We start from the raw sequence: 26772 nt of genomic DNA on the forward strand, positions 1-26772 counted from the left end.
ATACGAGTTTATTGTTTTACTCATTTAGTACATATTTGGTTTAACAATTTAATGGCCCACCATGTCTAAGTCATTCAGTGTCCGCCATGCTTCCCCAATGCTATGGCCTTTATTTTATTTTATTTTATTTTATTTTATTTTTAACAAAGAAACCATTCATTCATTATAATAACAGGCCCAAAGGGCTAGTGAGAGTGATTAAGGGTACAAAGACACCCTGAAAACGAAGTTAGAGACTGAGTCCTGACTTGGGAGCAGCTACCTAAGTTTAAAACATGGACAACATTAAAAGCCTCCTTTTATACATGAGCTCCACTAAAGGATAAAAGAGATGGCAGATCTAAGCTAAAACATCCATAAAAAGTTCAATTGTGATCTAAAATTTATTAGGCAGGCTGCGAAGGATAATCTAAATATTACAAAAAACAACAAGACAAAAAATAAAGGAACAACACTGGGGGAAGGCGAAAAAGCTGTCACGCATGGTTCTTTGATCTACACACGTCAATGCGTGGCATGCTTCGGCGCATGGTTGCCGGATGTAGAAATCGCTGGCGGCAGAATGACGCAGAGGGAGTGCCGAACACGTTGGCGCGACACGTGTGGCGGAAAAGCTTATGGAATTATACAAATCGGACTTTGAAAAATCAAATCCGAAAAACCCCCTTAACAGAGGCGATTCCGGGCTTGCAGATAGCGTGTAGAGGCTAAGATCAGTCCTTCCACAGAGGAGAGAGGTCATTGGAGGTGTTAATCCGGGATATTCACCCAAAAGGGATGGATAGGGCCTCTAAAGAGGCAAAAAGAGTCTCAGAAGGGGCGAGAAGGAGAGTGGGAAGGAGGAGGAGGGGATTAAGGGGGGAAAAAGGGGAGGAGGAGGGGGTTTTCACCCCTCCTCGGCAGCCAGGCGGAGGTAAGGGGTCTGGAAGAAGGAGAAATCTGACTTCAATTTGGTCAGCTCAAAAGTCCAAGAATTGGAGGTGCTATATGTCCTTTATTTATTCTTGCTACATCAATATATAACTTAAAAATAAGTAAAAAGAAAAAAAGAAAAGAAAAAAAAATGCATGGGCATTGTGGTCGTAGTCTCGGAGATCGAGGATGTGGAAAACCTTGTAACAAAGAAGAATCTAAATTTTTAATTTTAACAATTAAATATATAATTTCTGGTTAAATGACAAATAGGTCATCCATTATATTTTCGGTCGGATTTTTAACAACTAAAGTGTTAGATGAAATTTTCTGTTCAATAAGAATTTGTCATGTGTATCAAGAGCCATGCCTCATATGCACGTTAAAAAAAAATGTTAAAAATAAAAAGAAAATAGGAAGAAGATAAAATAAAGGGGAAAAAACTAGACAAAGGGGGAGTGGAGGTTGTGTCCATTGCCCCCTCCAACCCTATAGAGTGGGTGGAGGTGGAGCCACCCTCCACGGGAGTAGATCTCCACCCTGTTGCTTGTCGGGAAATCATTTGTCTTTTTTGCTTTTAGTTTCAAAATCGTCCCTCCCTCAAGAAACCTATGCAGTGCTTTGTCATAGCACCTCACAAGGTGAAGTGGGGGCATAAACAGTTGTTCTTCCATTTAAGGGATAACCGAAGGATTAGGAAATGAGTAATGCTATAAAAATGACTAAAGTCTTCTTTATGTGTCGTTAAATGTCACGTAACTTTTAAAATCTGTATTAAATTTAAGATAATTATTATTAGATTTTAATCCAACATTAATTTTAAAAATACATAATATTTAAGAAAGACACAAAGAAAAACTCTTCCCCTCCTTATTACATTACTCTTAAGAAAGAGAATCTCCATAGTAGAGCGACGACCGCTTACGATTCTTGATACATGTGTCAAATGTGACATGCTGCTGACATGGTTCTTGATACATGTGGCAAATTCTTATTGGACGTACATGGAAAAATTACTATTTTGGCCCAATTGAGAACCCAGCCAAAGAAAGAAAGCCCATGGAGGAGTAGGACCCAAATCGTGAATTGTTCGAGGTTTGGTTAGTGCGAAAAGGCACTTTTTCTGATAGCTTTTTTATGCGTTCGGTTAACTCTATGTTCAAACTACAATGATGAAAGATATGCCCCCTTTCTAATTTGCTTGTAATTGTTTTCAAATTCTCACTCTACAGTCCAAACAACCTTTGACCAGTTGGCCTCTCACTTTTGAAGCCTCAAATACTCATATATATGGCTCCTTTATGTAGAATGACAGCTAGAAAATGCTCATTTTTATTTTGAACGGTCCAATCAGCCGGAAAATGAAAAAGGCATTTCAAGGATCCAATATATAATTTGTCAATCATTTCAAGGACGATTCACCATATACATATAATAATAAAATAAAATAAAAATTATCATTCAATCTATAGACAGATTTAATAGTAAATTTAGATATCTCTTATACAAAAATAAACAAAAGATATGTAGAAAAATAAAAATAAATATTTCTCTAAAGAAGATTCATAACTCCCACCATACTTCTATTGATTAGTGTAATAGTTTAAAGGATATATAAAAAAACAAAACATAATAAATGGTGAACAATTTGGTTACAGACAAATTGATCAAAAGGAATTGGCTATAGGTTCGGCGAAGGTGGGGAATAAAGAAATAAATTTGTTCAAAACCTTTGAACGCTTTTGATACATTTTAAGAGGCCTACACCTCACAAAAATTGTTTTTTTGAAACCGTCTTGTGAGTTGTGACTCGTAAGTCTTGAAGTAAGGTTAAAATTCTAGTTCATATGTTACTAAAATCGAATACTTTTCATGTATACTTTGTACGTTTCAATATCATATGGGCATTCGTATACAAACATGTATATGTATGCACATAATTAACCTTGAATAATTTGATTTTTGTGAGACCTCAACTCTTTTCATTTCGGTGGATAAGATATAGTCGTATCAAGGACGGAACCAAAAACTGTTATGACAGGAGTCGGTGGTTAAAAAAATTTGTTGCTAAAGACCAATAGGCAAATTATTATTTTTTTTTTAATAAAACCTTACAATTTTTCTTTTTACTTAAAATAATTTTTGTTTTTAAGAATTAAAAAGGTCATGACCTATTCTAGCCCCATTCCTCTGTCCCCTCCTATCATGTACCAATCATAATTCAGGATAAAAATAAAAATCGAAAAATAAATAAGTAAAAACTGCTTTAGTATCTTTTCTAATCAAGACGTTTTCTTAAGAAGATTGATGATTACAATTCTTCAAACGAAAAAAAAAAAAAAAAAAAAAAAAGAAAAGATGATTGATTACAATGGCCCACGCTATCTAGCCGTTGCACCCACACCACCGTTTGCCCACGTGGCACATAGTTTGAAAATTGCCAGCATTTAAAAACCAAAGTCGACCGTTAGATTCTTTCTCAGCGTAACCAAAAGCCCTCTGCATCCAGGCTTTCTCCAAAGAAGAAGTTGGAAACAATGGATGCATTCACCGAAGAAGAAATGGCAGTCAGCGAGAGCGTCGGATACCCAAAAGCCTACGCGAAGCTCTGCCGCGACCGCCGTGTCAGTCCCTACAGTCATGGCCCTCCTTTCACTTACACCCCTTACAGTCTGGAGCAAGATGAGGTAAGAAAAAACTACCCTCTTTGATTCTCTGATTGCTTGCCTAGAAAAATAAAATGCAAGAGAAAATTGAATTCTGGGTTTTGTAATTTCTGCCTCGTGGTTTTCAGAAAATAGGAATGCTCAACATAAGCAAGCCAGCTTAATTCTGAGATACTGAAAATATTAATGTTTTCCATTTGAATCCTTTTCTCTGCAAACAAACAGAGAATTTACTGGTATTTTTAGTACTATTTTCGGATCTGGACATAAGATCATTATAATTCATCAATTCCGCTAGAAATTCAAACTTTTGAGATCTTACAGTAAACGAATTATGGGATTCTCATGAGTCAAACAATTTTGGGTCTAGAATGTTCAATGAATTACGGGTTTTTCATAGAATTCTGGATTTTGTTTTTCTCTCTTATAATTCTTAAACAATTATGGGTTTTGAGATATGCAATGTATACAAATTATGGGTTCCTCATGAATTAAACTAGTTTGGATCAGATTTTGGGTCTAGAATGTTGAATGAATTATGGGTTTTTCATAAAATTCTAGTATTTTTTTTTTAAAAAAAAAATATTCTCTTATAATTCTTATTTTATGCTGGTCTTTGTGACATCTTTTCGTATTGCAGGCCTTGAGGGCAAGGGATTTGGATCAGATGTTCCCAATTATTGACCCGAAAGCTAAACCAACAGCGAAGCCCAAGATCTTTGTCAGTCTCCTGTGGAAGCAGCTCAACCACCTTGGGTACCGCTTGGAGTTTACATATGAACTCATTTACAAAAATTCAATTATGGGGTTTCTGATTTTCGTTCTTTTTCTTCAATTTCAGGAATGCTGGCTTTGACCCTACAGTGATTCGAGTCGATCCGTATGGCAATGTTCTCTACTATCATGCTGATTTGGCTTCTCCTCTCGCTTGGGATATTGATCATTGGTTTCCTTGCTCAAGTATATAACTTGATTACTATTATACCTGTGTCTCTCTCTGTTTTCTCTCTGTCTCTCATATTTATTGGTCTATTTGGCTAAAAATGCAGGGGGAGGGCTAACTGTTCCAAGCAATCTGAGAATATTACAGCGTCAAGTCTGCAAGAATAAGCATAATAAGCTGGAGTTTTTGATCCCATGGTGGGAATTTCAACTGGGTATCTCTGTAAACCAGTTCTTGTCCATTTTCGCCTCCAAAAACTCAGATTTGAGGTGGGTCTGTTTCATTATTTTCCTTTCCAGGCATTTTAATTTTATAACAACCAAGGTGGATAATAATTTTCTTATTTCATACTTAGCAGGCACAGAACATTTTCATTTTTGTTTTCTGAAGGTGAAAATGAAGAATTGAATGCTTCGCAGACAGTAGATTCACATTCTTTTCCACAACATTTCATCGAATCCAAAGAGAGAATTGGCCTTGCTCCTGCCGCGATTGTTGTATCTAGAAGGGAACATTATGACACATTATCAGCCTTGAAACCACTGGATTACAATAGGCATCTAAGGCCACAGTCCCCTGCAATTGGTAAGTAGAAGAATGTCAAATAGGTGACCTGTTTCAGTTGTATATGAAGAGAATTCCACTCCTAACAACCCCCCCATATTCATTTGATTGTGATAGCTGCAAGAAAAGTAAAGCCTAATGTCTTGAAAGAAAATGAAAACCCGGACTTTGTTACGAACCCATACCAAGCAATTGTCATGGCTAGAGATTCCTTGAAACAAAGAGAAGAAGCTGTAAAGATGCAGACAGAAGTACAAAAGCTAGATGACGAAGTAAATGAACTGAAGCAAAAGAATGAGGAGGAAAAGCTCGCCATTCAAGACCTGGAATTGGTGCTGATAAAACGCAGGAGAAGGGCAGAAAAGTGTAGGCGACTAGCAGAGGCACAACATTCATATAGGACCATGCTAGAGAAGATGATTCGAGATGCAATGCACCAGTAAGATCCATTAAAAAAACATCTCTAATGTGCAAAGATTGTTGCTTTCAAATTCTCATATCTGAATTTGTTCCTTGTAGGAGTGTCATTTATAAGGAGCAGGTGAGACTGAATCAGGCTGCAAGTAACGCACTCATGGCAAGACTTGAAGCACAGAAAGCAATTTGCGATGCCGCAGAGAAAGAACTTCACAGGAAATATAGACAAAGAGATGAGATTGAGTTGCAGATCAGGCCTGACTGGGAGCAAGCAAGGAAGAGATCAAGAATGGATGATACCTTTTTTGAAGAGAGGGACAGTAGAACCGTTCTTTGTTTACCAGGAATCAAGCCACCAAGGACGCCTTTACACAAAGAACTGAGAGTGTTCCTAGAGGAGGAACAAAGGGCATCTGAAGCTGGTTTATCTCTTGAAGAAAAGGAAATTGAGGAGGAACTGAAAGTACCTGCAAAAAATATTATCAAGGAGAAGCCTGAAGAACGTAACGGATTAATTGTTGCCTTGGAGGATGAAAACACACTTGAGGATAAACTTCAGAAACTTGAAATAGGAGAAGGGAAGAAATTTATCATTCAATTCCCAGCTCCTCGAGAGCCAGAAATAGAGGAAGATGAAGAGAGCAGGAAGCAGCGTGGTAAAGGGAATGTAGAGAAATGGCTACAAATGCTGTTAGAGAATACTCAAGAGGAGCTGGATCCTCAAAATATGAATGAGAGCAAGACTGATGATATGATCAGAAAACTGAATCAAAAGTACCCACAAAAGGAGGTAAAGATTTCCAATCCTCCAGAATCTGTAGAGAAGGATGGTGGTGTCAAGAGGATAGAAGAAATCGTTGAGATAGAAGAAGCTAGAGACGGAGTACAGAAAGAAGAGAGCAATGTGGGTGGTATTGTTGAGGGAATTGGAAGTAGTAGCTTTGAGGTGAGGAGGGAGAGAAGGGACCATAATAATGGAAAGGAAAGAAAGCTTGTGAGGTCCGAGAGTGCCAGGGCCTTTGGGCGAATTCCGTCCTCTCCATCTCTGATCTTGGGTATGAGGAAGGGAGTGGACTGCATAGGCAAGAAGCCGATGGTAAGTGGTGATGATGATGATAGTGATGGAGAGCATGCTGCTCGGAACAGTTTCATCAAGTCATCCATAAGGACGATCAAGAAGGCAGTGAAAATATGAAACTCCACTTGGCATAATGCATATGTTTCTGTGTCTTTTTCTTAATTTATTAATTTTTTTTTTAAAAAAAGAGTGTTAGGGATTGCTCCTCAAGCTGAATAATTGTGTGTAGGTATTCGATTGTTATTTATTTGTCTATAAGAATGGATGTGGCTAGATATTTGATAACAGCTTGTTGTTCTACTACATAAATCAAGTTTCGCTTTCTTTGATGAATGATATAGTCAGTTTAAGATTGCATCGAGAAATGTAGCTTTTAAAACTAAAAAAGAGTTTTATCTTCATTTTTAAGTCTTTTTAAAAAGTGATTTTTGGCTATTTTTAGAGTAAAAAAGTCATAAAAGTACTTTCATAATTTTATCAGCTTTTTGTTTGACACGGCTTTTCAAGTATTAAAAGTACTTTTTAAGCTTTTTTGCGCAATTTCAAACAGGCTATTAGTAAAAGGTTTCCTAACTTCCAAAAACTCATTTACCGTCAGCCTCCCCCCTTGGTCACTTTTTATTATTATTATTATTATTTTTTATTTTATGAGCAAGAACAAATACAAACAAACAACATTGTTACAAAAATAAAAGAAAACTCAATTTTGACAGTGATTCAACCACATCTTCAGAGAGGATCCTCGAAGGTGAAGAAGGTAATGCTGTTAAGCTGCTAGCGAAGTTGGTTATAGCGGCCCAAGGTAGACGTTGTAAATATCAACGAAAGAAACCCATTTTAACTTAACTCCTCACTAACTTATTGGGGAGCTGAGAGAGAGTGAGAGGTAATTGTATAGTGGCAGAAGAGACATCATTTGGGACGGTGAGGCAGAGAACCACAAAGACCGGATATTTTTGAGGTCCAAATTCGAATATGAAATTTCTGGTAGGCTAAAACGGCTTTACAAAGATACCGTGATGAAGAAGATTAAAACAAGCAGCAGTACATGTGTGCTCCACAACGACGCGAGGGAGGGGGTCGAACAATGGTTGAGCGGCGGCTGGCGATGGAGGAGGTGCGTGCGGGTGGTGGAGGTTGTGGATTTTCAATAAACCCAACCTCTAATAACCGGGAATAAAAAAAAAAAAAAAAAAAAAAAAAAAAAAAAAAAAAAAAAAAAAAAGCTAGAAAAATTAAAGGAGAAGAAAAAAGAAAGTAACAACAGGAGACGGTGAATAGGAAAACATGAGAGGTTGTAGTGGGGTCTGGGGAGAGGCTTGCTTTTAAGAGAGAGAGAGAGAGCACCCGTCGGCAGACCCTATAATACACAGATTTACACTGTAAGGTAATGTGTGAGCTTGATAAGTATCTAAGCATTTTCGTTCTCCTGGAATTTCTCAACTGCTAGATTTGTCACAACTGTTCCTTCTAGCATATGCATATGGCTACACGTCTGCACAAAACAAGACACATTGCATAAAACAGATCACGGAAATAGGAGAAATAATTGGTAAGAACGACCTGGTGATCTTCAAAATCATGTAAATAAGGCTAACAAGTCATGTCTTGGTTGTACAGAAAATGCGTGAAGGTGAGAGGAACCGTTTGTTTACTAAAGACAACAGAGAATTGTTCCAATATCAATGCCCTGGCACTCTTTAGCGTTGATTACTTTCTTCTGACGACATGGATATCATGAGATGACAAATTTGGGAGGAAGAAGTATATTGATATTATATCACATCAATAATTTAACAAAACCATATACATTCAACAGTCAGTGAGCCCTTTCACAAGGGTGTTTTTTTTTTTTTTTTGTCTGTTGGACATTTACAGGGAACTACATCTATCAAATCCCAAATCCCGAGAATAAACCCACAGTTTAGCAACAACCATCATCAAGATAACAATGCCCTGAGGAGCAGGAGTTAACAAAATTTTCATTGGCAGCTTCCCTCAAAATTCCTATATCAGTTCTCCTGATCTGAAAAGCAGCAGCTTCTTTATTCAGTCGACCACCACTTGGAAACATATGTGTATGATGTTCAAGCTTTTCTTGAAATGCAAATTCTCATGGTCTATTCTATCTTTTCCTCCCAAGGCACCTTTAAGGATTTAAAGGGCCAATTCATGATCATGATCCTTTAGGCCCATTAAAGACTTGAGTGCAACCATCCTGAAGTCTGTCATTCCCTTTTTTATCACTAGTTAACACAAAATTAGAAATTCCTTCAGCACTCTTATATATCAGGCTTTCCCCAATAACCTTCATCTCCACAAGTACAGATGCCATCCTTGAAATGGTGGAACCGTTCAGTATCCCTAACAGATATCTCCCTGCGAACAACCTTAGAGATAAATTTGACAGTATTGTGACAGCTCTGGCACATGTATAGATTCTTGGTCACCAAAATAGGCACCCCAGGGGCAGTGTTAATGAGCCCAAATGCAATGGCCAGTCTCTCACTGTGCCCACAAAAAATATCAGCTTTTGAAGCTTCAACTTCATCCATAGAACTCTTTTCTGGCCCACTAAAACCGACTGCCTTCATTTTCACATAAAATCCCTCCAAGACTGCTTTTAATTCCTTTATTTGAGGGTGGAAATCATCATCACTAAGGAAAGCATGAACTTTTCCCTTTACCTCCACCCAACTGCACCCAGGATCTACAGTAAGCCCTGTCTGTCCCATCATCCTTCTCACTTTTGCAACTTCATCCCATTTACCACTGTCAGAATAGAGATTACATAGGAGAATATAATACCCAGCACTAGTTGTATTCGTTTCGAAGATATGATGTGCGGCGAGTTCGCCAAGCTCAACTTGGCGGTGGATCTTACATGCATTCAGCAAGGCTCCCCATATGGCTGGATCAGGTTCAATAGGCATTTTCTGAATGAACTCATGGGCATCCTCCAATTGCCCAGCACGGCCAAGCAAATCAACAATGCATGCATAATGCTTCAGATTAGGGGTGATATGGTACTGATATTGCATGCTATGGAAATACTCCAAACCTTCTGTCACCAAACCAGATCTACTACAAGCACACAACAGCGAAATAAATGTAATATCATCTGGACTAACCAGTTCCCCCACCATTCTTTGGAATAGTTCCACAGCATGTGCTCCTTGCCCCCGCTCGGCATACCCTGTCAGCAGAATATTCCATGCTGCAACATCTTTTTTGTGTCCATTAAATTGGTTCCATGCAGGTCCCATTCTTCCACACCTTACATACATGTCCAAAAGTGCGTTGGGTATAAAACCGTCAAACCCTACTCCAGTCCTCAATGCATGGGCATGAATCTCTTTTCCACACATCAAAGCTCCTATTCTACCACATGCAGATAGAACAGAAATTAAGGTCACCGAATTTGGCTTTAAATTGGGTTTCATTTGGCGGAAGAAAATCAAAGCCTCAAAGCTCCTATTGTTGACTCGGAGCCCGACAATGATTGAAGTCCAAGATATCACATTCTTGTCCGGAATAGAGTGAAAAACATCTAAAGCTTTGTCAATGCATTTACACTTGGAATACATATCAATGAGCGTGTTAGCAACTAAAGGATATGAGATGAGCCCTGTCCTGTTAGCAAGCTCATGAAGTTTAACACCCATATCTAAATGGCCTAAACAAGCGCAAGCAGATAGAACACTAGCTATAGTGATCTCATCAGGCTGGACATCCTCTAGCTCCATCAATTTGTAAGTTTCCACGGCTTTAGCAGGTAGCATGTTATTCTCATAACTTGAAATCATCGCCGTCCATGACACTACATCTTTATATTCCATTATAGAAAAAACTTTTTCCGCAACCTCCCATTGCCCAACAGTTGAGTACATCTGAATTAAAGAATTATGCACTGAAACATCGGCTCCAAACTCTGTTCTCATAACATAACCATGGACTTCCCTGGCTAATCTCACGTCACCAAGAAGCTGACAGGCAGAGATCACACTAGTCATGGTCTTCAAATCTGGATCAATAGAAAGTTCACGCATCAAAAGAAACAATCTTAACCCTTCCAAACACTCTCCATTCTCAAAATACCCAGAAATTATCGCATTCCACGAAATCCTATCTCTTCTCGGCATTCTATCAAACACCAACCGTGCAGTTAGAACATCCCCGCATTTCACATACATAGTAATCAAAGCATTAACCACGTCGACATCCGACTCAAACCCAAATCTTAACACATGCACGTGAACCTCCCTCCCCCTCGCCAAGTCTGGCACGCCCCCACAAGTCCTCAACACACAAGGAAAAGTATACACATCCGGCTGAATACCAACCCACAACATTCTGTGATACAAATTCAATGCCTCGTCGAAAAACCCCGCCTTGGCATACCCACCCACCAACACATTCCAAGAAAACACATCCCTCTCCTCCATCCTCCCAAACACATACCAAGCATTACCCAAATCACCAAACCTCACAAACATACTCAATAAAGCATTGCCAAGTCTAACACTTAATCGGGTCATCGAATTCGAAACGTGTGAGTACACTCTAGCCCCCTCATCATACGCTCTCTTCCACTCGCTTAGCCTTAATAAAGCAACATAAGCATCTTCTTCTACAAAAATTTGAAGCTCTCGCATTGAGTCTAGGAGCTTTAGAGCTTGTTCTAAGTTTCCAGTAAGGCATAGTTGACATATATCTGAATTTGGGTTGTGGGTGGTGACAGAGGAGGAGGAGAGGGAGGTGTTGAGGACTGAGACTTCTTGGGTTCTTTTGAAGGAGAGGTGGTGGTGGGCTTGGAGGTTCTGAGAGAAGCTGAGGAGTTTGGGGTTGTGGGTTTTGGGAATTTGATGATTAGAATAGTCTGGGCGGAGAGGGACCGGAGAGGTTTTTGCAAAAGCAGCCATTTTTGGAGGTGCAGAAGCAGAGCATGGTTTCTCAGAGGTTTTGGCTTTGGTTGAGGTTTAACGGTTAGGACGTACTGAAGTTGATGAATGATGATAAAGCCAAACGTTGTCGTTTCAGCTTTTTCTCCCTTTTTAAATTCTGAATTTTGCGTTTTCGAACTAATGTTTTCGAACTAATGACGTCCGTTTCATGAGGTGTAGTCTCCAATCGATTGAGCTTCCCCTTTGAAACATTTTGCGTTCTATCTATACTATTATGTGTAGCACATTTTTAATGAAAAAAATATTTTTCCTATTCCAATTTAATGCTCCGTTTATTTTGACATAAAATATTTTTTTCGTTGTAAAATATTTTCAACGAAATCATTTTTTTTCTGAAAATATTTTTTAACGTTTGGCTCATACGAAAAATCGCCAACAACGTCAAAAACCGTCGTCGTTGGAATCCGGCCAGTTTCACCAGAATCTGGTCTAATTTGGCCGGAATGCTACAGAAATTTTTAGATTTCGACCCTACTGAAAATTATTTTCGTTGACCATTATTTTCGCTCCCATCAAACACCGAAAAATGCTGAAAACATTTTTTAAAAAATATTTTACACCAAAACTAACGTTAATGAAAAAAAAATATTATATATATATATATATATATATATAAAATAATCTTATGATGCTAAGACTTCAAAAAGAATCAAAGCATCTATAACTAATAACTATAATTAACCAGCAAGACAATAATTATTTGAATGAAAAAATTAGCCTAAACTCACCAATGTATAGGGAAGTACACCTTAACCCCCAAGTTAATATATTTCACATCTTATCATGTTTGGATTTATAGGAAAACATTTTCTTTCGAATAAACGGCAATTAACCTATTGGTTTAACGGTATTATCTAGACAACAAATTAAAGCATTTTTATAACCGCTGCAAGAGTAATTCTATACACCACCGTTTTATTTTCTTTCCATCGTTCAAAAGTTAATGTAGCGTAATTTTTTCAATTAAAAAGTTCATTTTCATGTCCTAAATGTTATAAAAGACCACGCTACATCAACTTTTGGAAGACGTAAGGGGAATAAAAGGGTGAGTAGTATAGAATTACTCTTGCTCAACAAATATGGTTTATATTGGATCTGGTTTAGGTCCGATAGAAATAACAACAGGGCATCTCCAATTTAAAAATATACGGTCCACATTTAACTTTAATATTTTAACGACGTTGTGTAGAGCTAACAGAGTGTTTTGTGCAAACATTTACCCATCTCAAGGGGAAGGGAGAAACGCATCCATCCATGCCCCCGTCTTCTACAAGAATTTCACTATTATCTTTATAACTTTTCATTTTTTTCTCTCTATTTTTCTATTCAAGTCTTATTTAAAATTAAATTCCTATTATTTTCTCCAATTTCATTATTTTCCAACAATTCAATGTTCAATGCCTTAAAATCATTTCATAGCTGATTAGTGAAAAAAAAAAAAAAAAAAAAAAAAAAAAAAAAAAAAAAAAAAGAAAAGAAAAGAAAAGAAAAAAAATGAACTTATTTAAAATGAATTTCCTATCATTTTCTCAAAATTCATTATTTTCCAACAACTCAATGTTCAAGTCCTTAAAAATTAAAATCATCTCATAGCTAATTAGTGATAAAAATAAATAAATGAATTAAAAATATCATTCTTAAACTACTATCACATTGTCAATGTTCTTCTAAAAACTACCAATTGCTCTCGGTGCCACCCCGCCCCCAAAGACCAAAAATACCCTTCATAATTTTTATTTTTATTTTTTTTTAAAAAAAAAAAACTAAACTAAACTAAAAATTCTTAATAAAAAAAAAAAAAAAAAATCAAGGGGGTGTTGGCCGAGCCACTCTTTTTTCTTTTTTCTTTTTTTAGTTTTTTTTTTTTTCGAATTTATTAAGATATTTTTTTTCTGATTGAAATTTTTTTATGGTCATTTTGTCTTTTTGCTGGCCTTGGTGGGACATTAATATTTGTTAGTAGTTTAGAAGAGACATTGACACAATTGATAGTTTGGGAGAGACATTGACAATGGGGTGATAGTTTGAGAGAGATATGTATACTTTACCAAAAAGGTTAGTTATCAAAAACTCACTCAATCACTTTGTATTAATTTGTTTTATTTGATTTCATCAATTATTGGATTTTCATTAGAGTAAATTGTAATTTTATAAAGGATATGTTAAAAATTGCTCAAAATTTATACATAGTGATCATTTTTTATATTCCCTCGTATCGTGTTAGGCTTCAAAATTTATACATAGTGATCGGTATGTAATATGTATAGTAATAAGTAAAAATACAACATTAATATTTAAATATAAGAAAATTATTTCACTTAAACTTATCGTGTTAGGCTTCAAAATGTATCGAATCAGCCATGCCCCTCATATCGTAATAAAAATGGCGCACACGAAATGCCTCCATAGACCATAAATCTATTGGCTTCATGGATGTGAACAACTAATTAACTAAATTACCTTGGCTTAAAATTGAAACCTTGTTAGGTCAAGGATAATTTGCGAATTGATTGCAGTATATATAATATCCATCTTTAGAGCTTATATTAGAATGATAGGACAAATATTGCATTAGCTTTTTTTTTTCTTTTTTTCTTTTTCTAAATCAATATTGCATTAACTTAATTGGTATATACCGTACCCTAGCTAGTTAATTCTGAAATTGCAACAGAAGGAAATATATATAGATCTTATTTAAGCCTTACAATTATTTCAGAAAGTCATAAAATAATGCATAATAACAACATAAACTTGCTTACTAATTCCCCAGCCTTTGATCTTCACCTTCAAGACATGGATTTCCTCCACTTTGGGGGAGGCTTAGCACTTCGGATCATCAGCTTGGTTTTAATGTCATGAGGCGTTTCCCGCCCAGACTCCACCTCTTCTTCTTCAACCTCTTCAACTTTCTGAACCACATTAACACCCTTGAATGAAGGCAACATTCCAAACTTCTTCCACTTGAAAAACCCCTTCTTCTTCTCCAAAAGCCTCTCCATTTGCACTTGCATGGAATTGCACTGGCTTTGAAGCTTAATTACGTCTTCCTTCAACCTTCTTATCTCCATTTGCTGAGCTGTCATTTCACGCCTAGAGTGGCACCGGACAGACGGTTCAAGCGCAAGGCTCGGGCTCCGGTTGCCACTGAAGGAGCCACTCGAATCAATATGGCGAGTGAGCTTGTTTTGCTCCGAGAAGAGCACTTGGATGACAACTCGGACGGGCAAGCGTTCGTTTTGGGCTGCATGAAGAGATGCCTCTGGTGAGAGTTTTCGGCTGTCAATTAGTAGGCAGAGACTCTTTCTTTCTTGCTTTGATGCGCGAGGATGTGCCTGCCAAGATACAAATTAAGAGTACCGATCGACTTTGATTGATGAGCTGAAACATTCTCATTAACTAGAGACAACAATGTATTTTCTCGAAATGATTTATGTAAATGAAGAATAATTAGGGTAATCCATTTTCTTTTATGATTATTGGACCCCCATCATACCACGATGCTATCATCATACATGTATTGAAATTAGTTCAAGTTTATTTGAGTAGTAGTAGACGAACTGAAATTCACGGCAATTATTTTGTCCGAATTGATAGTAATTATTGGGAGTAAGGTGAGAGATTTCATATTATAACTTATTTATCCAAATAAATTTTGAGTTGTCCAACCATCTATTCAAACAGATGATTTCATGTGAGATCTCTTATATTATCTGTCAATATTATTAACAATTCAAACAAATAATTGCCGTCGATCCGTCTAGGTTTGGAAAGGAATCAATGCCCTTTTTTAAGCTAGAGACAGATTGTATCTTTAAGGAGGAAAGAGGTTTAACAATTGGGTGTGATGAGTTAGGGTTTAGGTTGAAAGTACACTTCCAAATCCCAATCCAATTCAAACCCTACCCTTACGCTACCTTTCACGTGCTCCATGAGAGGGGACCAAAGAAAAGCCAAATTTAGATAACTACGTACGTACCCCTAGCTAGGCTATTGTAACCAAGATAAAGGGCATTGATGTCATTTTACTCTCTGCCCTGCAAATTGCAAGGACCTGGCCACCTAACCCTCCAGGCTTCAACAGACGAGGAATCTTATGCGTGAGTTGTGACAACACATAAGAGGAATCATTTGACCTAGGCTCTTCTTCTTCTTCTTCTTTTCTTGTGGGTTTTTTTTCTTTCTTTTGAACATTAATTTGGGTTAAATAACTGATCATTAATTACTGAAGCCTGGGGTGATAGACAGTAGAAAATCATGCTAGATTAAATCATTAATTAAGCACTCTTATAAGGGTCAACACATATTTGTTAAATTATCGTTTATTTAAAAAGTTTAATAGGATAAGAAGGATTAATTTAAATTATAACAGTCTTTTTTAGAGTATTAACAACAATTTCTCTTAAATTTTTTTTTTTAATTTAAAAAATTAAACCACTTTTTACTTTTTTATTTAAATGAACTCCATAATAATTTTTATTATCATTTAAATTAAATACTAGGGAAAATATAAATCATTTAAATATTGTTCAAATAAATGTGAGAGGAATAAGAAAATTTTTTAAATTAAAATAATATTAAGGGATCTATTTTTGTTTTCTTAGATTTTGGGTATAACTTTTAGTTGATTGGTATTTATTTAGTTTAGAGAATATGAAAATCTGATTCAATGAGTTTTTTAACGGTTTTTCCTAAGAATGAAATTTACGAAATTGTTGGTAGTGCTCAAAATTAGTGATTAAAATGTGAGATAAATTATGAAAATAAGATTCCAACTCAATCTTTAATTATCTTGATAATACGTTAAATCACTAATTTTAAAAATTTAAGCCGATAATTAAAAAAAATGTGAATTTAATGATTTATTGAAGCTATGAATGATAGGCTCTCCCAAAGAAGAAAGAAATTTGTTTCCTCTGAATTCATCTAGACTCTAGACTAGATAGAAATAGCAAGTAACTTACTTTGAGATAAGTATCAATGGCTCGGTATAAGCCGTCATCGGTGGCGCGGGCATGGCCAGGGAGAGCTCCGGCAAGCGCCACAAAATCGGACAAGCTCAGATTGGAATCGACGGCTGCCTCGGCAAGATAACAGTCCACAAGCTTTGCGACCTTAATCAATGCAGCAGCTCCAGATTTGGCAGCCTCATCCAAATTCACAAACCTCTTCACCAGCCTGATAACGAGCTCAAAATCTAGCAAAGTCCCACAAGTGTGGCTAAACGACGGTATCATCAGTTCTTTCAGTGAAGCCTGGTCGAGCAGCCATGATATACGTTTCTCGAGCTCGGCTCGGTAGGTGGGCTCGACGCCGACCATGTTGGCGGTCCGGAGGAGGCGGAGGAGGAAGTTGCAAGGGATGGAATCCCTTTCGGGGGGGAGAACTCCCACGATGGTTTCCACAAAGAACCGCTTCTTCATCCACGAAGCCGTGACGCTTTCGGGCGATTCTTCAAAGTTTGTTAGGCTCTTCTCTGCCGCGTCCGCGTCCCCGCCACCGGATAGGTCTGGCAGCCATTTGGAGGCGTAGTGGGTGATTATGGAACCGATTAGGTCGTGTCGTACACCCTTGGCCTTAATGCCGGAGAGGGTTTTGACGAAGTAGTCCATATCGAGGATACATGCGTCGTCGAACCAGACCTCGGCCGCGAAGTGGGATGCTTTTCCCGGGAAAGTGACGGATTCCGGAAAGGATTGCCTCTTCATTTTTGGTGAACAAGTTGGAGGGAGTGAGTTCATGCCAGATATATGACATGGGAAATACAGGGTAGGAGTAGTACGGTACAAGTAAATATGAGATCAGTAAAATAAAAGAGGCATACCTATCTTCTAATTGACCAAGTTATCCTTGGGATTCTTGCACAATGAAAAGAGGAACAGAAACGTCAGCATGGGGTGTTTCGGGATAAATATTTTTCTTACTTACCGTTGGAGGGTTGTAGCTTGAGAGGATAGGAGATGAGCAGCAAAGAGAGAGAGAGAGAGAGATAAGAGAAAGACAGTCCTCTGTTTCTATTTTCTGAGTCCCTTTCGTGCTTTGGTGGTGTTATAATTAATTTTGTTCTCCACTTCTCCATGTCAGGGAATATAATGTTTTGCATTTAATAAAACTTGTCCTCTTTTCCCTCTCTGTCTCTAGATTTTCTTTCCCAACACCAAGCGATTGTGAGCAGGCCACGAAAGAAAACTGTTGGGAGAAATAATTAACACTAAAGACACGTGGGTGGGCCTAAGGTAGTATCGGGGGCCAAGCCCATCGGGTTGGCCCGGCCAAATTAGACCCAAGTACAAAATCATTCTTTATATCCAAAAAGACAGATATTCAGAAGAGTAATGATTCACTACCACCTAAATATACAACTTTTCACCACCTTGTCTATGTGGTAAGGTGGTCCCTCACCTTAATTTATTTTTAAAAAATAAAAAAATTCAAAAAGTAGTGAGGGACCACCTTGCCACATAAGCAAGATGGTGAAAAGTTGTATATTTAGGTGACATTGAATCATTATTCTATTCAGAATATATCAAAATAGGCTTCTATCCCATCAAATATGGGATAAGGTACCTAATAGAATGACATTGGCTAAAGGGGTAGTGTTCTATCCAGTTTGGACTCTACTACCCAATTTGAATTTTATGAAGATAAGATTCAAGACTATGTGATCTATGACTCAGACTCCTAATTAAATTATGCTCCAAGCACTCTAGCGGTTTTATAACTGTGAACTGTGAGCCTATAAATAAGACTACTACGCCAGGTATTAAAAACGAGTACATTCTCTAAGCTTTTGAGATTACAGATATTTTCCAGAAAATTAGTTTGAATTGACTTAGGCATCGGAGTGGGGGTCCGGTTGGCACCCCATAGTCCGAACGAAGATTACGAGGAGAGCGAAAATTAAGAAAAGAAGGCAACGAATTACAAGGCAACACGTCACCGTACCGAAAACTGTACCAACAAAAACTATATATCTTCGATGATCTTTTGTGGGATCTTTGATATCTAGGCCACTTCCTGCTTACGAGCAAAAGAAAAATCTATTTCCCTTTGATCCTCAAAATCATACAGATAGAAATTCATTAACAGGTCAATCAATTTATGGCAGTAATCTAGAAATGTACGAATGGTGGGAAGGAGATGGGATACCGCACGCATATGCCATAACCAACATGTGAACTTGGATTTTGTCTGTTTTGTTGCAAACAATAGCAGCTCAGCTACAGCCTACATTGTCCGTTTGCTTGGAAGAATTCATAGAACAAGTTACAATTACCCTTTTTTGCTTTTCAACTACAATGTCCGTTTGCCTGAACTGGTACATGATTTAATGATATGAGCATGCATGCAAAAAAACAGAGCATCAGCTCCGACAACATCACATTGCGTGGAAGTAACCCCCAGTGCAAGCTATCATCCATTATAAATTTGCAGCAACAAGTTTTTTGTAAAAATACCAAACAAATTCTACCCAAGTAGAGAAACTTAAAACCTAAACAGATTGTAAGCCCATTAAATATGGAAAACTGGACGTCAAAAACATTCAGTAACATACTTATTTTATGTGTAGAGAGATATTCTACAACCAATGATTCACCTAACACTGGTTCTCATCTGTGTTCCACTTAATCTTCCTGTTCAACAACCTGACGGAAGAGAACTTATCAAATATTTTGGGGGGTTGAGGTTTCAGATGAACTGCCTGCGGAGTCACTGGCCGTTGGATTCAGTGCTGAGCCACTTGCAAGAGAGCCATTCCCAGTTGAGTTTTCAGCCACAACTGGGATCTTGACGGCCGCTCTTTCCATCTCCTTCTCCAGCTCTTCCTCCTGACGCAATGCGGTAAACTGGGTATCCAAAGACTTGGCTGCTCCTAACCAAGCAAGAACAATCACCAGAAGTATCCCTCCTAGGTAAGGAGTTGAATTCGCGAGTGACCCGAAGGTTAAGATCATAAACTGCTGTATCAGAGCACCGCCAGACTTCCCCAATGGGTTGCAGACAACATCAATGGCTGCCTTCCCTTTAACCTAAAGCAAGCAATAAATAGGCAAAGTAAACACAACTGGCCTCACGAGACGAATATTACTGAATTGATGTTGAAATAAAATGTTATGACTTATCAAAAGTTGAAAAATTATATATTCAACGTTCTAGTGAAATTTATGAACTGTTGACATCTCAATTTCAGGCATAAAAATTCATAAAGTTTTTCCCCTTTCTTATTCGTATAAACTAAGCATTATGACAATTTTAATTTTCAGATTTTCAAACATCACTTAAACCAATCTAGGTCATTTTTAAGATTTAAGAACCCTGAAAAGCGACAAAAGTGTCCAAACCTTGGTTTCCTCATCTAAGGGAATATAGGCCATCTCTTTGCAAGGGTCAAATAAGCTGTACTTGGCACTCTTGCTGAAAATGTTTTGCAAGGCACCCACATACACAGCTGCAAGAAGAGGAGTCATCCCAAACTTCAAAAGAGCAGGGGCAAATGGATCCCCAAATAATAACAGGGAAAAGAAACCAACTCCTGTCAGAAGCAGAACTGTGGGTGTGATCTTGGCAGCAACTCCCCATCCATATTTGTTAAATATATATTGGCTCAGAAGCATCATCGTGAAAGTTGCTATTCCAGTGGCAGTTGAGAAGTCACCCATAAAGGAAGAGTATTCATTTGGGCTTGGAAACTGCACAACTTAGAAAGTCAGAGACTCATTAACTAACAATCAATTGAGACATCACAATGGGACAATCCATCGTTAGCTTACCTGAGCTTTCAGCTTAGATTTCCATGTAACCTCCACAAGGTTGATGCTAATACCATATGCAACCACCAAAGTGGCAAGATCCCTAATGTATCTTGAAGAAACCAAGAATTTCAAGCTCTCCATTGTACCCATTTTGGGCTTTTCCTGCAACAAGAGAAAAAGACCTGTCACCATATGTTGAATAACTGTATGAACAAGCAGGATCCAATCAGCCTACACATGCATAAAAGCTAGTGTTAGGGTGATTGAGACCTTGGGAAGTGTTCTAGGGACACCATAATATAGCATGCCAATACGCCATTTAACCCAAAAGTTTAAAAGTACTGATTAAATGATTAAATTTACCCATTTCTATTAGCTTAAGTTTATGGGATAAATGACGATTTAACACAACCAGATTCTGAATTCGAATCCTGTCTTCGTTAATTCACCCTCATTTCAATTAAATATTCTAAGTGTTAGGCCTTACCTATTAAAAGGGAGCTTGAGCTAATAAATGAGGGAGAGTGTTAAAATATTGATTCAATGATTAAATTTACCATTTCCTATTAGCTTAAACTTATGGAATAAGTAACAAAGTCTATGAGTTTTGATTCTAACTATGTTATATTAACCACTCACACTTGTGGCCTCTTTCCACTGTGGGACTTAACCATTTTACATTTACACGTATATACTCAAGAACCTCCTCTTCACATGAGTCCATCACCACATTGCTACACTCTCCCTCGAACAGAAGCTTTATTAACCATATAGGCCATCTCTAGGATCACTCCTATGCTATGTGGAATTGCACATGCCATGCACCCTTGCCCCTACTTTAGGGAGCCCACATCCATGCCATGCACACTGTCCCTGCTCTAACAACAAAAGGGACCACTACAATCCACGAAACTGCAAACCAGCATAGGTTCTAATACCAGATGTTAGGTAGATTGACACCTTGGAAAGGGTTCTAATGAAACCATAATATAGCATTTTGGGACTCCACTCAACCCAAAAGCTTTAGTCTATAAGTTTAGGCCTAGCTATGTAATATTAATCACACACATTTGTGACATCTTTCTAATGTGGGACTTAATCATTTTAGATTCACACGTATATACTCAACAACTAGCTTATTAGTAAACAAAGCTGATTTACAAATAAGACAGTGGCACATCATGTTTTAGTAACTTCCCGGCTTTTCAGTTCCTTAATTAAGAAAGACTGCCATGTTAAGCAAAAGTAAAGGAATAAACAGAAATTGGGCCAATATAAATGTTTACCAAACAAACACATTTAGGTAGACTAGGGATCAACAGGAGGTTCCTTGCAGAAGATTATTACCTTCTTCTTCTTACTACGGGTTGGAAGAGGAACATAACTGTTCACCCACCAGTAGAGGAAACAGATTGTAAAGCCGAACAACACCACAATGCTCATCATTCCTTTTAGGGAGATGGCCCAACCATCAACACCAGGGCCCAAATTTTGCCTCATTTGTGAGAAATACTTCACTGTTCGACCTGAGAATATAAGAGCAACATTTGCCCCGAGACCGAAAAGGGGATAAAATTGTTTTGCTTCGTCAACAGTAGTTATCTGCACAAAACGCCTGCAACATATTAGAGATTGACTGAAGGAAGACAGAGACCATTATAACTAACATGTAGAAAAAATATATACAATGCAATTGAATTCATATGAAATTGTCAAAGACTAATCATATAAAGAAGTAATCAACATCAGACTTTCTTTAATTGCGAGAAAAAGATATAGTGAAGATGAGAAGATTTACGAGGATATGAATGTAGTTGTAAGATTGAACCTCTTCCTGTTTCAGCCTTTTGCAGAATATATTTTTATTTCAGTTTTTTTAAGAGAGAGTCACAATTCAGCAACTATATTTCAATTCAAACTTCACTGAGACTGTCCAAACTCAGCCATGATTTTTCTGTTTCCCAAATTACTAGACAGAATCATACAAACCAGTGATATTTAGGTCATGCTTATGTTATCAAAACAGATGCAGTTATGTTTATAGGGAAAACAGCTAGGGACTTTTTCTACCTAGTCCCTTTTACATGCTCTAGAATGTGCATGAAACATACAATTTGCACTCCCAGACAGAGCAGCTGCCTGTAAGCAACCGCTTTATCACCAACTGTAAGAGTACCATGAAATATTTGAGTCAACCTCCAAAAATTCCAATGCCCATCAGCTGGCTAACCTTAATACTTAAAACCACCAGTTAATAATATCGGGAAAGACATATTCAGTGGGAATAGGAGATGCTTGTTATTTAAAAACTAAGACAATTAAGAGTAGATGGAAAAGGAAGGTACAGTGAGAAAAAAAAAATGCTTGTCATTTGTTGCACAATGAAGTAACAGGTCCTTTTAACAAGGATTTTATGGGTAAAATGCATGGGAACTTAAATAGAAAAATATTTCTGTGAACATATTGATCATTTGTTGGTCTTTCCCTCCCTTAATATGTCTGCCAATTATAGTATGTGTAGAATGTATGCACATCTTTTCCCTTATCCTTTTAAATTTAGAAGTAAATCATTCCATAAGCAAGAGTTGCAAAAGAAGAGCGCACTGTGATATGACCAACGGATCAATGTCATACATAATTATCTTCAAAAAAATAAAACCTCAAAATAATGTGCATAAAACAATCAATTGTTCCTAATAACTCGGTGAAAATATATAGTGATAATAAGTTTACTTAGAATCTTAGATACCAATCAAGTATGATTCAAAAGCATTAATCCCATAACATAACATTGCAGAGGGACTGGGTATTTCCACATTTTGTGTACCAAAATTACTCATGTTTCTTAACAAATGCAGAATCACACTTCAAGACTGATGCTGACCACGAGACATAACTTGGAAGCCAACACTTTGCGGGCCAAAGTATGTTCCTATCCAGTTCAGCTACAATAAATTACAGAAAGCCATAACATAAAAAAATGACCTTGTCTTTTTCTTTCAAAGAGGCCAATCTTAGAGGCAGAACCAGGCACCGCCCACTACTGCACAAATCATAGTCTCGTTTTGGAAGACATCAAATAGGGACAGAATTTTCAGCAAGAAAACATTATCATCAAGCCTATCATATCAAGCAAACTTCAGATTCATGCAACATAAGATATCCTAATTTATAATGTTATTCCAGCCTTCAAGCATCCTATACATTCCAAGAAATTAGCCATGTCCAACGCAGGAAGAAATTACCTATTTGTTGCCAGACGAAAATAAAAATAAAAAATAAAAAATAAATATATCAGTTGGATGAAATCATTCATCCAAAGAAAATTATTGAATATGAAGCCTTCATTTCAAACGCAGAGCATAATTGGGCAGTTTCCTTTCTACTCTGAGCAGCCAACTCGCGTGGAAAACCTAATTAATAGTATTCTACAGTGAAAACTCCCAATCGGAATGCATCCATGTAAAGATACTGATATTCCTCTCTCTTTTTTTCTGATCAAAGATACTGATATTCGCAAAAGCATAAACCAGCCCCCAAAGGAGTACATGTAAAAACATAAGACAACTTAATACTGAAAAAAAAAAAAGTGAAATAACGGTCTAACTAAGTAGAAATTCCATATCACACAATAGACAGATATCTTTTGTGTTTGAGCAGCCTGTAGAAAGAATAAATTAGGAAGCGGTAACAGAAGATACCTTCAATTGTATATAAGAAAATAAGATACCATACAACAAAGTTCTGACATCAAAATCTAAAACCAAAACTTCAAAACAATCAAGCAGAAAGATTATTTATAAAGTATACTTGGTGAGATAATTAATTACCTGATTGGCAAAGCCCCAAAACAGAACTGAAATCACCACACTACCCCAAAGTTCAGCCATGACATAGAACAAACAGAAGCTCCAGATCCTCATAATAGCAAGGGGACCGAGGAACCTTGGGCCAAGTATCCCGAGAAGCTTATCAGCAAACGCCTCGGGATGGATATGACTGCTGAGAGGATACAGGAAAAACCCAAATGCCCCAAAGAAGGCGATGAAAGGGAGAATAACAGAATAGAAGAGAGCCTGTTTAGACAACACGTTAGCCAATTTGGTGTACAACAACATGAACCCAATAGCCATAGGCAAGTTCACCCACGTTTTGAGAAATGGTATAATCTCTGCACTACTCCCCTTGGCTGTCACAACCAATACATCCTTTGTGTCTCTCAGGATTGTATAGTTGAAAAGAATACAAAAGAACATCAACCCAAGCGGTACAATCTTCTTCAACGTCGTAACCTCAACACCCAAAATCTTCGGCTTCTCGATTTCTGGCTCACCAAACAGTGGCTGCCCGTCAGCTGCCGCCGCAGCCTCAGCCCTGCAGATAAACAAGTTCCTCTCTTTTTGGCCAAAACCATGAGTTTTTGAGACAAACCCATTTAATTTTTGGAACCCATTCGAGGATAGAGAAAACCCACCAAAGGTTTTAGGTTTAGTGGTCAGAAATCTATGCTTCAAGCCCTGTGATGAGGATAAAACCCTGGGTTTGGGGTTTGAGGGCAGAGAGAGAAGCCCTTTTGCCTTTAGAACACCCTCCATGTCTCTCTTAGGTCCTTGAGAAAAACCCAAAAGCTTGAGCTTGGTTTTTCAAGAGGAGAACATGAAGAGAGACACAGATAAGAGAGATAAGGTGGCTGAAAGAATGATTATTTTTTCTGAGAGTCGACACAAAGTATGGTTTTATATCACAGCAAAGAAACCAAACTCACCAAACCCTCCGGCTCGAAGAAGTAAAAAACAAAAACCATAACAAAAATCTGAAAATTAAAAAGTAATAATAAAACTTAAAAACTCCTCTTTTTCCTTTCCTTTCCTTTCCTTTGTCAAAATTTCATTGGAAGTGGCATAATAAGTGCCAGAACAGTTGGTTTAAGTTCCAAGCTGTTAATAAAAAGACAATTATCTCGGATCAACTCCGAAAAATTGGATTCGGAACAGTGATTTGTGTGAATAAAGGAGGATTATGAATTACTGTGTATTGGAAGCAGTCAAGCATAGTTTAGGAAAAAGGAAACCCAAAAGGGATCCTACAAAAGTGTGCAGAGAAGTATGATTATGAGCTGAAAAGTCCAAAATGACACTAATAAGTTTGTTAAATGGCCGAAAACACCATATAGATATTTCGCACTTTTTTATGATTGTGGGTTACTAGGCACGTGACGTGACTCCTGGCCCTGGGATTCATGGCATTGAAAGTTACATGTGAGATGTGAGATACAAAATCGTGGAATGTGAACTCTTTTCTTTTTCTTTTTCTTTTCTTTTTCCTAAGCGAATGTGAACTCGTTCATTCCTGAATTTCCCTACCTACCCTTGATATCTTGTAATTGGATGCTCTTTCATTTGGGGTGAAATGAATAGAACTAATTTTAATTTTGTGTATTTAATGTTAATATTGACACATTTTTTAAAAAATAAATTTAATATGGTACTATTATGTACCCCATAAGATGCACCAATTATAAATTACAATCATAAAATAAAAGAAGTTTTGTTTTCATATTTATGTTGTAGGACAACCAAAAAGTAAAAATCATCATTTTAAAAAGTTGAAAAAAAAAATACACATACTTTCCTTATCATCTTATTGTCGATGTTTCTCACAAACTATTGAATGAGTTAATGTCTCACAAACTACTAAAATTTGTTGATTTTCCTCTAATGACAAAAATATCATTAATAAAATTTAAAAAAAAAATCTTAAAATCATTATTAAAAAAAAAAACTAATTTTATTTAAATAAAATGAAAAATCACCCCTGCCCATTTTGGGGTAGTCCACCCCCCATCGGCCATATCTAAAGGTGGTTCGACCACCTCCATTTGGCCAAATGGGTGGCTCGGCTACTCCCTTAGTTTTTTTTTTAAAAAAAATATATATATATATTTCTATGTTTTTTCTTTTTTTAATTTATAAGAGTATTTTTTTTTATTAACAAAATTTAAGGTCATTTTTCTCTTTTTACTTCTCTTAAGAGGACATTGACAAATTTAAATGGTTTGAGGGGAATAATAACTCTATCAATAGTTATTTTATTTGGGAGAAAGAAAAAAAAATATTAGCAATGTAGTGGTAATTTAAGGAGAGAATCACACAATGAGTGAAAACATGGAAGTAAATGTAACCTAAGTTTTATTCATGAGATAACTCATTCCAAGGCACTCCCATATGAAGAAGAGGATAGCCCATATTAGGAAAGAAAAGGAAAGTCGTAAGAAATCCTACAACCACAACAAATCACAGCAAGTACAGCCTGTACAGACAACATTGTAATCATTAGCCTAAATAATATGCATATATAATTGACAGGAAGAGGAACATACTTGTTGAGGTTGAGGTTGAGGTTGTAATTGAGACAGACTTTTCTTCTCCACCAAACTGTTTACAAGGTCAAACCAGGGAAACAGAAAAGATTATTCAGC

General features: G+C 37.1%; 4 protein-coding genes across 4 annotated transcripts; 1 reads left to right on the forward strand and 3 right to left on the reverse strand.

Moving 5' to 3' along the window:
• Positions 1 to 3406: 3406 nt before the first annotated feature.
• On the forward strand, positions 3407 to 6865 carry LOC133862535 (uncharacterized). Its single transcript, XM_062298367.1, has 7 exons — positions 3407 to 3599; positions 4219 to 4334; positions 4420 to 4538; positions 4628 to 4790; positions 4880 to 5106; positions 5203 to 5524; positions 5605 to 6865. The coding sequence occupies exons 1-7, from the start codon at positions 3450 to 3452 to the stop codon at positions 6695 to 6697; spliced, it is 2190 nt and encodes a 729-aa protein (XP_062154351.1). The 5' UTR covers positions 3407 to 3449; the 3' UTR covers positions 6698 to 6865.
• A 1411-nt stretch (positions 6866 to 8276) lies between these two features.
• On the reverse strand, positions 8277 to 11549 carry LOC133862603 (pentatricopeptide repeat-containing protein At1g15510, chloroplastic). Its single transcript, XM_062298444.1, has one exon. The coding sequence runs from the start codon at positions 11500 to 11502 to the stop codon at positions 8863 to 8865; it is 2640 nt and encodes an 879-aa protein (XP_062154428.1). The 5' UTR covers positions 11503 to 11549; the 3' UTR covers positions 8277 to 8862.
• Positions 11550 to 14206: 2657 nt separating this feature from the next.
• On the reverse strand, positions 14207 to 17348 carry LOC133862651 (root phototropism protein 3). The gene is made up of 2 exons (XM_062298496.1): positions 16506 to 17348; positions 14207 to 14876 (listed from the first exon to the last, which is right to left on the reverse strand). The coding sequence occupies exons 1-2, from the start codon at positions 17280 to 17282 to the stop codon at positions 14331 to 14333; spliced, it is 1323 nt and encodes a 440-aa protein (XP_062154480.1). The 5' UTR covers positions 17283 to 17348; the 3' UTR covers positions 14207 to 14330.
• A 1576-nt stretch (positions 17349 to 18924) lies between these two features.
• Positions 18925 to 25165, reverse strand: LOC133862811 (plastidic ATP/ADP-transporter). Its single transcript, XM_062298684.1, has 5 exons — positions 24125 to 25165; positions 21642 to 21896; positions 20313 to 20456; positions 19884 to 20231; positions 18925 to 19571 (listed from the first exon to the last, which is right to left on the reverse strand). The coding sequence occupies exons 1-5, from the start codon at positions 24887 to 24889 to the stop codon at positions 19206 to 19208; spliced, it is 1878 nt and encodes a 625-aa protein (XP_062154668.1). The 5' UTR covers positions 24890 to 25165; the 3' UTR covers positions 18925 to 19205.
• Positions 25166 to 26772: the final 1607 nt, after the last annotated feature.

The sequence above is a fragment of the Alnus glutinosa genome, chromosome 3 (genome assembly GCF_958979055.1).
Source record: "Alnus glutinosa chromosome 3, dhAlnGlut1.1, whole genome shotgun sequence".
Taxonomy (NCBI): Eukaryota; Viridiplantae; Streptophyta; class Magnoliopsida; order Fagales; family Betulaceae; genus Alnus; species Alnus glutinosa.